This window comes from Bombina bombina, chromosome 6, assembly GCF_027579735.1.
Source record: "Bombina bombina isolate aBomBom1 chromosome 6, aBomBom1.pri, whole genome shotgun sequence".
Lineage (NCBI taxonomy): Eukaryota > Metazoa > Chordata > Amphibia > Anura > Bombinatoridae > Bombina > Bombina bombina.
The window spans coordinates 814488911-814504090 of NC_069504.1; the positions used below are offsets into that span (position 1 = coordinate 814488911).

The 15180-nt window shown below is 38.5% G+C and overlaps 1 protein-coding gene across 1 annotated transcript in view; it reads right to left on the minus strand.

Annotated features, from left to right (window-relative positions):
- LOC128664645 (afadin- and alpha-actinin-binding protein-like) overlaps positions 1-15180 on the minus strand; it is a 72579-nt gene that overhangs the window by 19306 nt on the left and 38093 nt on the right. The window contains exons 4-6 of the mRNA XM_053719459.1: positions 10532-10705; positions 6230-6341; positions 3191-3347 (exon numbers count right to left, since the gene is read on the minus strand). Coding sequence (XP_053575434.1) covers positions 3191-3347; positions 6230-6341; positions 10532-10705 — 443 coding nt within the window. The remainder of the gene's footprint in view (positions 1-3190; positions 3348-6229; positions 6342-10531; positions 10706-15180) is intronic.

A 15180-nucleotide genomic window follows, 5' to 3' on the forward strand; every position in this document is an offset into this window, starting at 1 on the left:
AAGGGGACAAAATAAATAATGAAAGTATATTGTACACACAGACTCACACACAAACAAGCTCACGCACTCTCAGGCAGACACACGGCACACACAACACAGGGGCACAAACACAGATTCAGTCACGTTCAAAGCAAAAACAGGATATACAGTATGCAGAAAGTGGAACATATTAATTATCAAACAACAATGTACAGCAGGCTGCTAGAGAGTCTCACAGATATAGATGCAATGGCACATATTCAGTTAATATCTCTTTAGCCTAGATTTTTCTTTCTCCTCTGCATCTCTGTTCTAAGTTTATATCTCATTTTGAGATTAAAGAAACTATTTAGGGGCAAAGAAAACAAAAATCAAGGCAAACAGTTTATTAACAGGAGATATGCAGAAAAAAATTAATCAGTCAACAAAATTATTGCAGTCCAACATTTTATGAGCTCACTGTATTTTTTTCCAGTAGTAATTCTGATGCACAGAGCAGTGTTTACAAAGGCTTTTCTTTGTAATGTCGTAAGAGTTGAGACTTCAGGAGACTGAGCTGAAAATATTGTTTCACAATACTGGAAATAAGTGAGTGGGACCTATTACTTATAGCAGTGTTTTTCAACCAGTGTGCCGTGGCACACTAGTGTGCCATGAGAGATCCTCAGGTGTGCCACGGCAGACTGACAACACTGACATTTTTTAAATTTTGCTTGTTTTTTATTCTGGGCCGTTTTTTTATTTTGAGTGAGATGATAACTGAGGGTAACTGCGCAGCGGCAGCTCGCCTCCCCGACCCGTATTCACACTTGGAAGGAACCCCCACCCACCACAACATGTGCCTAGTGCTGGCTCTACACGCAGAAGCACGCAACACTTAGTTTGTAGGAGGCATGGCATGACAGCACAGTACAGTACAGTACAGTGTGTATGTATATATATATATATATATATATTCTGTATTAGGCTACAATGTGTGATTTTGTAAAATTTTGGGATGGTGGTGTGCCACAGCATTTTTTAATGTAAAAAAAGTGTGCCACGGCAAAAAAAGGTTGAAAATCACTGACTTATAGGACATAGCAGCTCAAATGCTTTCTCTCTACTATAATGGATTGATAATATACAGTATATGGGAAGCTTGATTTCATACAACAAAACCTGTCTTACAATCAAAACTTTAAGAGTGATCAAGAAAATTATCATTGGAGATAAAAAAAAGCCAGGAAAAACATTCTATTCAAATTACAATGCTCACAGAACTAGGATTTAGACAACTATCAAAGAAAGGACACATTTAATTGGGCTTGCAAGGTTTTAAGTTCAGCTATAACATAGCACTATCTGCATTCCCAGTGGAAAGAGCTTCTTTGGCTATGAGAATAACCGATTAAATAATCAGTGTTGATGTTGTGCCTATTGGATAGGAGTAGCTGCAGTTCAACAAGGTAATATAAAATTCAAAAGGCAATGTAAGCAAAGCGTCAAACTTACAGTAAAATGATTGATGGCTATTGTTAAGCAGAAAGTGTAAATGAGCAAAACGGAGATAACACTGTCAAACTATATTAGGTTAACTGTTCTCTTGGTACATCTAGTGAAGGGAACCATCCAAGTATTTTTTGTTTTTATAAATTTATAGCATATCAGGCTCAGCAATTCACTTTGCTTAATAATTTCTCTCACTTGGAAAGCTGACACCCCTGGGTGGGGGGTTTCCCCCCCCCCCCCCCCCGGCCCCCTAGGCCCCCCTGGCACAAGCTCCCACACGCTGGCATACCGACTGTTGTGCCTCGCGCAGCTTCAACAGTGACTGTGTGGACCGGCGGCGGTGCTGCTGACTGAGTCTGACCTTGCGGGCCGGCGGTGCTGCTGCTGGTCCTCTGTGGCCCTCTCAGTGGTGACTCTTCTGCCACTGTCTCACTCACAGTATGCTCTCTGCTGCGCTGGAGAAGTCACGTGACTCATGTCTCCAGACCCAGATGTCCCAGACTCAGTCAACTCCAGTACTGACTAGACTGCACGTGCAGTCACAAAACTATGCATATGCAGTCAGTCAGGAGGAGAAGACTGCCAACTCTACTTCCCCCCTGGGCTGCTCTAGGGTCTCAAGCCTATCTGCGCGCCGGTAGTGTGTGACGCGGCGCACCAAAATGAGAAGCGAAGTTCAAAGAGACTTTGAACAATTTTTTTTTTTTTTATTTAATTTAAGAAAAAAAGCAAAAACAAACTGTCTATAGACTTGGGCCCCCCTGTGGGAGGGACGTCCTGGTCCCGGTCGCGACTGTCGCATCACTGGTAGTTCCGCCCCTGGTTACAGTATATCTTACTGGTTTAAAGATATTGAGTCTGTAAACTTTAATGCATCATATTTAAAGGGCCATTAAAGTGTTCCTGCTTTTTCAAATAAAGATACCAAGAGAACAAATAGATAATAGGAATCAATTAAAAAGTTGCTTAAAATTGCATGCTCTATCCAAATCATGAAAGAAAGAAAAAAAAATTGGGTTTACTATCCCTTTAACTCTTATTTAAAGGGAGTGATTTATAGTGAAATTTGTTAGAACATGTCATTTTTACACTAGCGACCCTGCAATGTGTGTTTAACCCATGCAAAGTGTTAGAATAAAATGAAAATGTGTTAGAGCATGTAATTTTTACACTTTAAAGTGAAGGTAAACTTTGATGAATGAAAGCCCGGATTTTAAAAATATTAAAAACAGGGGCACTTTCATTCATCAAAGTTTAGAAAGCAGCCGTTTTGTTTAAAAACTTACCTTTCTTCTTTTTACAGCCGAAGCAGCTTCCCCCACCCGGAGATCCTCTTTACACGTCAATGACTAATCCGGCTTCCTTCAATCACGGCTTTCCCCCCAGGGGAGTCATTGCCTGAGTCCATGCCATGATTGGAGGAAGCCGGATTAGTCATTGCTGACGTGTGAAGAGAGGATTACATTTTATGGAGAATTTTTATTTAATTTTTTTAAATTTTATTTTTTTTAACTAGAATGTATAACTTAAGATTTTATGTTTTATATGCTTGAATAATTTGCAAAAAGTTATGTGGAAAGAAAATAAAAGTCTTGCCTATTATTGCAGAAATTTAGGATTGCATTCCAGAGGTGGCAGAGTTGTGTGCAACTAATATAAAGAGTAATATAAATAAGATTTCTGAAAATCCCACTTAACAGGTTGTAATGGACACCATTACCTGCTGGGAGGTGCCAGTCTCAAGACTCTGTACAGTTCTGCAGTACTGGGAGTCGCAGGGTCTAGAGTAGTGCCAACTTTGCTCTGCGATTTGTTTGTACCATAGGGAGTAAAGCTCACTTTAGGATGGCGTGGAGAACGTTTGACACTATCTGGAGCTAAGGTGAAAGGAGGGGTAAACAGAGGATTTATTAAGCAATTCATAGAAAAACATACTGTGCATGAACAGATTACATTTGAGTTTTTGGACTGTACATTTAAACAGCGTTGTATTCCATTTATTAAACCATATTCCTTCATATAACATGCAAACTTTTATTTATTTATTTTTATTGGTAAAAAAAATAAAAATAAAAATTTGCCAAATTATTTTAAAGGAACATGGTTCAGATAGAGCATACATTTTTAAACAACTTTCCAATTTACTTCTATTAGAAATTTTGCTTCATTCTCTTGATATCTTTTGAGTGAATAGCAACGCAACACTAGTAGTTGCATGAGGCAATATAAGTGTAGCCACCAATCAGCAGCAAGCTCCCAGCTTCTAAGCCCACCTAGGGGTATGCTTTTCAACACAATTGGAAAGTTGTTTAAAGGGACATAATACTCATATGCTAAATCACTTGAAACTGATGCAGTATAACTGTAAAAAGCTGACAGGAAAATATCACCTGAGCATCTCTATGTAAAAAAGGAAGATATTTTACCTCACAATTTCCTCAGCTCAGCAGAGTAAGTTCTGTGTAAAAAGTTATAATTCAGCTGCTGCCCAGCTGCAGGTAAAATAAAAAAATGAAGAAATGAACAGCAGCCAATCAGCATCAACAGTGCTGAGGTCATGAACTCTTACTGTGATCTCATGAGATTTCACTTAAAGGGCCATGATTCCCAAATGTTGAAACACTTTAAAGTGATGCAGCATATCTGTAAAAAGCGGACTAGAAAATATTACCTGAACATCTCTATGTAAAAAAGAAAGATTCTACCTCACAATTTCATCAGCTCAGCAGAGTAAGTTCTGTGTAAAAAGTTATACTTCAACTGCTGCTCAGCTGCAGGTAAAAATAAATATAATGAAGAAATGAACAGCAGCCAATCAGTATCAGCAGTGCTGAGGTCATGAACTCATTTACTGTGATCTCATGAGATTTAACTTAACTCATGAGATTTCATTGTAAACTTCCTTACACTGAATAGGGAAATAAGATGAGTGTGCACGTAAGCTCACTCCCTTAGCTGTCCTGGGACAGACATACTGATTTGCTGCTTAAAAGTCCTTTACAATGGGATGTGGCTACTGAGAAACTTTTGAGGTAAAATCTCTTTTACAGGTGTTCAGGTGATATTTTCTAGTCAGCTTTTTACAGCTATGCTGCATCACTTTCAAGTGTTTACACATTTGGGTATTATGGCCCTTTTTTAAGATTATATGATCTATTTGAATCATGAAAGAAAAATGTGGGGTTCACATCCTTTTAAGCATTTCATTTTGATTTAACCCCTTAAAGATACATGAAACCCAACATTTTTCTTTCACGATTCAGATAGAGAATACAATTTTAAACAACTTTCTAATTTACTTCTATTATCTAATCTGTTTCATTCTCTTGGCATTATTTGTTGAAGGAGCAGCAATACACTACTAGTTTCTAACTAAACACATGGGTGAGCCAATCACATTCAATATATATATGCAGCCACCAATCAACAGCTAGAGCCTAGGTTCTCTGCTGCTCATGAACTTGCCTAGATAAACCTTTCAGCAAATAATAAGAGAAGGAAACAAATTAAATAGACGTAAATTGGAAAGTTGTTTAAAATTGTATTCTCTATCTGAATCATGAAAGAAAAATATTGGGTTTCATGTACCTTTAACCTAAAAAGATGTATATATACACGTCATGCGTTACTTTGCCCATTTTACCGCATAATATAGGTCTCTCCAGCAGTCTCGGCTGCAAAGTTACAGCAGAGAGATGCAGTTCCTGAGCTCCAGGTAACTGTCTGCATATGGTAACAGCACGATCTGTGCTCTCGTTCCATACGAAGGCAGTTGCCTGATTGTTAGACAGTGACGCTATGTGTGTCACCATCTGTAACGATCATCTTCTTGGGCTGGCAGCAGTGGTGGGACGGAATGTGGGAGGGCAGCACAGAGGCGGAAAGGAAAGGGAGAGAGCAAGGCATGTAAATCACCTTTAATACGCAAGTATCAGGGCAAGTTATCTTGCCAATTCTCAGGTGGCAGAGAGGCTAAATAAGCTTCTAAAAATAATATAGGGTTGCAGAGTATCTGAAGGATAACTGTTCATAGAGCAATTACTCTGTTGAGGTAAAAGATCTTACATTATTACATAGAGATGTTCATTGGATATTTTCAGCTCTTTACAATTATGCTATATCACTTGAAAAAATACTTTTACTCATTCCACAGTTTTGTATAACCAACACGATTAATTACTTATTTTTAACGGTTTACCTTGTATCAGTCTCTGCAGACTACCCCATTATTTCAGTTTTTTTGACAGACCTGCATTTTAGCCAATCAGTGCTGACTCATAACTCCACAGGAGTAAGCACAATGCTATATATGGCACACGAACTAGCGCTGTCTACCTTTAAAAAAAAAACTGTCAAAATGCACTAAGAGGCGGCCTTCAAGGGCTTAGAAATTAGCATATGAGGCTACCTAGGTTTAGCTTTCAACAAAGAAAAAAAAAAAAAAAAATATATATATATATATATATATATATATTTTTTTTTTTATTTTTTTTTTAAATAAAAACACAACACAAAAACACAACAAATCTAATCGCCAGCCCTAGACCATCAGCACTGTACAAACCTAGAGTCATCGTAGGGAACAAGTCATCTATAAATGCATGTAACGTGCATATAAAAAAAAAGGTCTGAAAACGATAAATTTGTAGAAAGTAAAACATTTAGTTATTCCAGGGATATTGTGGACCCTTTAAATTTAGGAATATGGACAGGAGAGCATTTTTATGGGGGGGGGGGGAGCAGCAATGAGTACACTTACTAAGTGCAGACCAAGGAGGAGTATTCTTCCAAGGGGGCGTACCCAGGCCAGGAGTCATATTCAGGAATTGCTGCTTTATGAAGAGAGCTTGGTCCGACTTGAACTGTAAGCGCTGTAAAGGAGAGAGAGAGAATGCCACATTGCCACCTGTAATGCTATAAACTAGTCAAAACTAAGTATGAAGCTGCAGTTGTTGTGCCAGGCTAGAATTTGCAACATATGTCGAAGCCGTCCCCAATTAACCTATCCTACACAAAAGGGAATTGCTAAAATACTAACAGCTCTGAGTTGATCAGACAATCCCATTGTTCCAAAATATATATTTCATGTTGTAAAACACTACAAGTATTAAAAGTTGGGGGGCGGAGCTGACAGCTGGATCGGCAAGACGTGCATTACATGAGCACTTACAACATTTCTGGTCTAAACGTATTTAATTATATTTTTTTGAAATATCACTTTTTATTGGGACTACCCATGACAAACTTGTCGAGAAATATATTTAATAAGTTTGTGAGCCTTTGTTGTGACTCTGTTCCTGACCTATACTATCCAGTGTGGCCATAAGGAGGCCGATATACTACGAGGCCGCCACTGCTGAAGCCACAGTAATCTTCATAACATAATTCAGCCAACTTTGGAGCCTAGGCCGCTGTTTCCCCCACCCATATTAATGGGAGAATCTAAGATAAGCTTTATCATGGAGGATGTTCCTACAATGCTATATGCTCTCTATGTAGATTGAGGAATCTGATACAGAAGTTTGCTAACATACTACAGTGTGCCAGCCCAGAATATATCATTACACCAGACGCAGCAAACAGCGAGAAAACTATGTGCACCCAGAGATCTCAGCTAATTTTTTCACACTATACACACAACCCAGATGACCCGTTGAACTCTCCACTAGCTCCTTGCAGCTTAGAAGACTCTGACCTACCTTCAATTACTTGCTTCCTGGGAGATGCGGCCAAACCCCAGGAGCAATCTACCATGGGGCCAATGGGAAAGCCCTACAAAGACCAGCATAGCAGTAGCCGAAGCCAAGTCGGGCGACCATGATGTGTGCTGCAATTTGAGCATGCTGTGCTCTGGACCGAGAGGGAATACGAAAATCCCTGTCTACTTGCTTGGCGAGATACAGCAGCATGAGATCCGATCTAGCTTTGTGACAGGTTATACTACTGGGTCTCAGGAGGTCAAAGTCAGATGGAACGGAGAGGTGTGGAGACAAAAACTAGATTGTATTTAAAGGGACATAATACTCATATGCTAAATCACTTGAAACTGATGCAGTATAACTGTAAAAAGCTGACAGGAAAATATCACCTGAGCATCTCTATGTAAAAAAGGAAGATATTTTACCTCACAATCTCCTCAGCTCAGCAGAGTAAGTTCTGTGTAAAAAGTTATACTCAGCTGCTCCCAGCTGCAGGTAAAATTTTTAAAAAAAAATTAAGAAATGAACAGCAGCCAATCAGCATCAGCAGTGCTGAGGTCATGAACTCTTATTGTGATCTCATGAGATTTGACTTAACTCTCATGAGATTTCATAGTAAACTTCCTTTACCTGATTGGTGAAATAATATGAGAGTGCACAATGCTCATCCCTTCTGCTGTCCTAGGACAGACACACTAAAATGCTGCTTAGAAATCCTTTACAATGGGAGGTGGCTACTGAGGAACTTGAGGTAAAATATCTTTCTTTTTTACATAGAGATGTTCAGGTGATATTTTCTAGTCAGCTTTTTACAGCTATGCTGCATCACTTTCAAGTGTTTAAACATTTGGGTATTATGACCCTTTAATCAATTTTTCACTCTACCTTTTACTCTACCTGGACTGTGACTGCTAGCAGAATTCTCTAAAATGGGGAGAATAGGAATTGGGTAATAACAGTTATCTTTGCATTTAGTATAGAGGACCTATCCCTGTGAAAGGACATGTGATATATTCTCCATGACGGCCTGCTAGTCTGCCCTGACAGATTATATACCTGCAAACGTTCACAAATCCTGTAATTATTACATAATGTGACAGAGAAGTTATCGATAGTATAGTAAAGCTTATGATTTTCTCACTACAGTAAGATATATTAGCTTGATTTCATGTTTCAATTTCTGAACTGTTAAAAGCATTTACACTACTGTTTTTGCCTGCTATATTAGTCTGGTCATAGCCTCATGTTTTTATATATATTGTCTATCCAACTTGCATATAATCCTACTACACTTAACAGCACTGACTATACTAAGTTCCATGTATGTTTCAATGGGATAGGCAACCATGACACCACATTATTATTCAAGGGCTGTAATCATCTCTCAGTATGCTAGGTATAACTATCACTGTAACTGAATCTTTTAGTCTCAGACTATTGCCTTCCTTAAAGCTATTTATTTTGATTTATTACTCTGTCTTCCTAAACCTAGCTGGATCAAAGTCTCATATTTCACCTATTATTAGAGTTATTATAGTCCAACATTGAAGGGGAAAGGTTACACACCATCTATATTGGTCACTAAGCTATTTTTAATTTCATAGAAAACTCCCTACCACACATTATGGTGAACACTTTTTCATATGTCACATGGGTGTTTATTCCTATTCAAATGTTTGCCTTTTTATAGGCACTAGCCATGTAATTCTATGTAACTATTACAATACTACTATAACTTTCCTGGCAATTAGTCTGTCCCTTAAAACCAGTTGAATTAAACTGAAATGACAAGTTTCTCATACTCTACTAGAATTTTACTATGCTCCTTTGTGATTCATAACAATGTTCACTATTTTAACACTAAGAAACTAACATTAAAGGGACACTGAACCCAAATTTTTCTTTCGTGATTCAGATAGAGCATGACATTTTAAGCAACTTTCTAATTTTCTTCCTATTATCAAATGTTCTTCATTCTCTTGGTATCTTTATTTGAAATGCAAGAATGTAAGCTTAGATGACAGCCCATTTTAGGTGAACAACCTGGGTTGTTCTTGCTGATCGGTGGATAAATTGATCCACCAATTAAAAGTGCTGTCCAGAGTACTGAACCAAAAAACTTAGATGCCTTCTTTTTCAAATAAAGATAGCAAGAAAAAGAAGAAAAATTGATAGTAGGAATAAATTAGAAAGTTGCTTACAATTGCATGATCTATCTGAATACCGAAAGGAAAAAAATGGGTTCAGTGTCCCTTTAAGAAAAGTAAAATGTGGTTCATCATTCGACATATAATGCTTGTATGCCTTAAAGGGACACTGAACCCAATTTATTTCATGATTCAGATAGAGCATGACATTTTAAGCAACTTTCTAATTTACTCCTATTATCAATTTTTCTTAGTTCTCTTGCTATCTTTATTTTAAAAGCAGGAATTTAAATCTTAGCAGCCAGCCCATTTGAGGTTCAGCACCATGGATAGCGCTTGCTTATTGGAGACTGACATTTAACAACCAATAAGCAAGCATAACTCAGGTTCTCAACCAAAAATGGTCTGGCTCCTATGCTTCACATTCCTGCTTTTAAAATAAAGATAGCAAGAGAATGAAGAAAAATTGATAATAGGAGAAAATTAGAAAGTTCCTTAAAATCGCATGCTCTATCTGAATCATGAAAGAAAAAAAATGGGTTTAGTGTCCCTTTAATTGAACCTCAATAAAAAAAATTAAAAAATTTTTAAAGACCATGATTGTACCCCTCCCTACAAAGTGCAGAGACAGACCAAAATGTTATGTTTATACACAGCCAACATCTAAACACACCACAATTGCTGCCTATATGGAGAGAAAAATCAGTGTGTCCGTGGTGCAGTACTAAACCCTCCAGAAGCTCTTCACATCTTATTCACTAATAAATGAACCTTTAGCCATCAGAACTATATATATATGAAAATGAAGCTACACATGGAAGTGAATGCAGTACAACTCCAGAGCAAGACATATCCGGTGAACCAATAAAGCAGTGCTCGACAAACCCAGGAGCCTGGGAGCCAGTGGCTCCTAGAATTTTACCCCTTGCTCCTAACTTTTTGGGTTATTCTCCATATATCTATATTCAAATACCCCTGTCTGGCTCCTAAATTTTAAACAGATCTGTCAACCCCTGCAATAAGGAGTTGTATGCACATATATCAGTCAATCACCAGACATGTTCTACTAATGCACAGATTAACAGTGTTGCTGCTAATAAACTGTTTAACACCTTTGGGGCAGGGGCACAGTTTCCAAAGAACAAATGTTATTATTTTATTATTGCACCAATATATCCTCTAAAGGAATTCATTCCTAATTTTAAAAAAAGTCACCTCCCGTCCCAGACGAATTGCTGCTTCTGTGAATTTTTCCCTCTCATCTTGGAAGGCCAGTTTCTGCTCTTCAAATGCCTCTCTATCCTGCTCTAACCTTAGTTGCTCTTCCAGAAAATATGCATCCCATAAAGGTGAGGAGACCGATTCACCAGGCTTTGGCAACAGCTGATCCTGTGGAAGAGAGGGGGAAAAAATTCATGCAGCAATCAAACCGGGGTAATCTGCAGTTAAAAGGTCATTGAAATATTATCGGCTAGATTATGAGTTGTGCGTTAGGGTAAAAAAGCAGCGTTATGAGGTCCTAACGCTGCTTTTTTATACCCGCTGGTATTTCGAGTCTTAAAGGTTTAGGGTCACCGCACACTTCTTTGGCCTTACCGCAAAACGACTTAGGTAAACTCTGTAAAGTCTTTTTTCTATGGGACTTCCATAGCGCCGGTATTACGAGTCTGTCCTGGGAGGCCAAAAAGTGAGCGGTACACCCTTTCCTGTCAAGAGTCCTACCGCATTTTAAAGTCAGTAGTTAAGAGTTTTATGGTACAACGCCGTAACATAAAACTCATAACTAAAGTGCAAAAAAGTACACTAACACCCATAAACTACCTATTAACCCCTAAACCGAGGCCCTCCCACATCGCAAATACTAAAATAACATTTTCAACCCCTAATCTGCCGCTCCGGTCACCGCCGCCACCTACATTATATTTATGAACCCCTAATCTGCTGCCCCCAACATTGCCGACACCTACATTATATTATTAACCCCTAATCTGCCGCCACCTACCTTTATTAACCCCTAATCTGCCGCCCCCAATGTCACCGCTACTATAAACATATTAACCCCTAAACCGCCACACTCCCGCCTCACAAACATTAGTTAAATATTATTAACCCCTAATCTGCTGCCAACAACGTCTCCGCCACTATATTTAAGTTATTAACCCCTAAACCTAAGTCTAACCCTAAACCTAACACCCACTAACAAATATAATTCAAATAAATCTAAATAACTATTCTTATTTAAAACTAAATACTTATAAAATAAACTCTAAGGTAGCTACAATATAACCAATAGTTACATTGCAAGGCAAGTTTGTATTTATTTTAACCCCTTAACGACACGCGTCGTACAGGGTACGTCTTGCACAAACTGGTCTTTAAAGACCAGCGACGTACCCTGTACGACGTTGGGGTTGAAAGCGGCTGGAAGCGATCCTGATCGTTTCCAGCCACTTTCCGGTTATTGTAGTGATGCCTCGATATCGAGGCATCACTGCAATAACATTTTTCCCCATCCGATGCAGAGAGAGCCACTCTGTGGCCCTCTCTGCACCGGACATCGATGCCGCGATCGTTGGTGGGTGGGAGCAGACGTGGGAGGCGGGTGGGCGGCGATCGATGGCTTACCGGTGGGTGGGCGGGATCGTGGGCGGGATTGCTGGGGGGCGCGCACAGACGCGCGCGCGTGCACAGGGGAGCCGGGCGGGCGAGTGCACGGGGAGGGAGCGGGTGGGAACCATTACACTATGGAACAGTGGTTTCTATTTAGAGGGAGAGAGGGGGGATAAATATGTTAATCGAAGGGATCTGGGAGGGGGTGGGGGTTTAGTCTTGGGGGGGGGGAAGCTACACTACAGAAAAGTGGGGGAAAAATAAAAAATATACATTTTTTTTGTAAACTGGGTACTGGCAGACAGTACTTAAGATGGCGGGGACAATTGTGGGGTGGGGGAGGGAAGAGAGCTGTTTGGGAGGGATCAGTGGGTCTGATGTGTCAGGTGGGAGGCTGATCTCTACACTAAAGCTAAAATTAACCCTGCAAGCTCCCTACAAGATCCCTAATTAACCCCTTCACTGCTAGCCATAATACACGTGTGATGTGCAGCGGCATTTAGCAGCCTTCTAATTACCAAAAAGCATTGCCAAAGCCATATATGTCTGCTATTTCTGAACAAAGGGGATACCAGAGAAGCATTTACAACCATTTGTGCCATAATTGCACAAGCTGTTTGTAAATAATTTCAGTGAGAAACCTAAAATTGCGAAAAAAATTACGTTTTTTTTAAATTTGATCGCATTTGGCGGTGAAATGGTGGCATTAAATTTACCAAAATGGGCCTAGATCAATACTTTGGGTTGTCTACTACACTACACTAAAGCTAAAATTAACTCTACAAGCTCCCTACATGCTCCCTAATTAACCCCTTCACTGCTGGGCATAAAACACATGTGGCGCGCAGTGGCATTTAGCAGCCTTCTAATTACCAAAAAGCAACGCCAAAGCCATATAAATCTGCTATTTCTGAACAAAGGGGATCGCAGAGAAGCACTTACAACCATTTATGCCATAATTGCACAAGTTGTTTGTAAATAATTTCTGTGAGAAACCTAAAGTTTGTGAAAAAGTTACCATTTTTTTTTATTTGATCGCATTTGGCGGTGAAATGGTGGCATGAAATATACCAAAATGGGCCTAGATCAATACTTTGGGATGTCTTCTAAAAAAAATATATATACATGTCAAGGGATATTTAGGTATTCCCGACAGATATCAGGGTTCCAATGTAACTAGCGCTCATTTTGAAAAAAAGTGGTTTTGAAATAGCAAAGTGCTACTTGTATTTATGGCCCTATAACTTGCAAAAAAAGCAAAGAAGATGTAAGCATTGGGTATTTCTAAACTCAGGACAAATTTTAGTAACTATTTAGCATGGTTGTTTTTTGGTGGTTGTAGATGTGTAACAGATTTTGGGGGTCAAAGTTAGAAAAAGTGTGTTTTTTTCCATTTTTTCCTCATTTTATAATATTTTTAATAGTAAATTATAAGATATGATGAAAATAATGGTATCTTTAGAAAGTCCATTTAGTGGCGAGAAAAACGGTATATAATGTGTGGGTACAGTAAACGAGTAAGAGGAAAATTACAGCTAAACACAAACACCGCAGAAATGTAAAAATAGCCCTGGTCCTTAAGGGAAAGAAATTGAAAAATGGCCGTGTCCTTAAGGGGTTAACTAGGTAGAATAGTTAAAAAGTTATTAACTATTTAATAACTACCTAGCTAAAATAAATACAAATTTAACTGTAAAATAATACCTAACCTAATTTACACTAACATCTAACACTACACTATAATTAAATAAATTAACTAAATTAAATACAATTACCTAAATTAAATTAAATTAGCTAAAGTACAAAAAACAAACACTAAATTACAGAAAATAAATTACAGATATTTAAACTAATCTAATAGCCCTATTAAAATAAAAAAAGCCCCCCCCAAAAAAAAAACAAAAAAAAAACCTAGCCTAAACCAAACTACCAATAGCCCTTAAAAGGGCCTTTCGCGGAGCATTGCCCCAAAGTAATCAGCTCTTATACCTGTAAAAAAAAAATACAAACAACCCCCAACAGTAAAAACCACCCACACAACCAACCCCCCAAATAAAATACTAGCTAAAAAAACCTATGCTCCCCATTGCAGTTAGCTCTTTTGCGACCCAAAGACCCTAACCTAAAAAAAACCCCACCCAATACACCCTTAAAAAAAAAAACCTAACACTAACCCCCTGAAGATCGACTTACCGGGAGACGTCTTCATCCAAGCCCGGCTTGGATGAAGACTTCTCCCGGCTTCGTTGAGGACTTTGGCCCGGCTTGGATGAAGACGTCTCCCGGTAAGTCGATCTTCAGGGGGTTAATGTTAGGTTTTTTTAAGGGTGTATTGGGTGGGGGTTTTTTTAGGTTAGGGACTTTGGGCCGCAAAAGAGCTAACTGCCCTTTTAAGGGCAATGCCCATCCAAATGCCCTTTTCAGGGCAATGGGGAGCTTAGGTTTTTTAGATAGTATTTTATTTGGGGGGTTGGTTGTGCGGGTGATGAGTTTTACTGTTGGGGGGTTGTTTGTATTTTTTTTTTTTTTTACAGGTAAAAGAGCTGATTACTTTGGGGCAATGCCCCGCAAAAGGCCGTAGTTTATTTTTATTTTGGGGGGGGGGCTTTTTTATTTTAATAAGGCTATTAGATTAGGTGTACTTAGTTTAAATATCTATAATTTGTTTATTTTCTGTAATTTAGTGGGGGGTTTTTGTACTTTAGCTAATTTAATTTAGGTAATTGTATTTAATTTAGTTAATTATAGTGTGGTGTTAATGTAACTTAGGTTAGGTTTTATTTTACAGGTACTTTTGTATTTATTTAAGCTAGGTAGTTATTAAATAGTTAAAAAATACAAACTTGCCTGTAAAATAAAAATAAATCCTAAGCTAGATACAATGTAACTATTAGTTATATTGTAGCTAGCTTAGGGTTTATTTTATAGGTATTTAGTTTTAAATAGGAATAATGTAGTTAAAGATAGTAATTTTATTTAGATTTATTTAAATTATATTTAAGTTAGTGGGTGTTAGGTTGAGGAGTTAATAACTTTAATATAGTGGAGGCGACGTTGGGGCAGCAGATTAGGGGTTCATAAGTATAATGTAGGTGGCGGCGGTGTCTGGAGCGGCAGATTAGGGGATAATAATTATAATGTAGGTGTCAGCGATGTTGGGGGCGGCAGATTAGGGGTTAATAAGTGTAAGATTAGGGGTGTTTAGACTCGGGGTTCATGTTAGGGTGTTAGGTGTAAACATAAATTTTATTTCC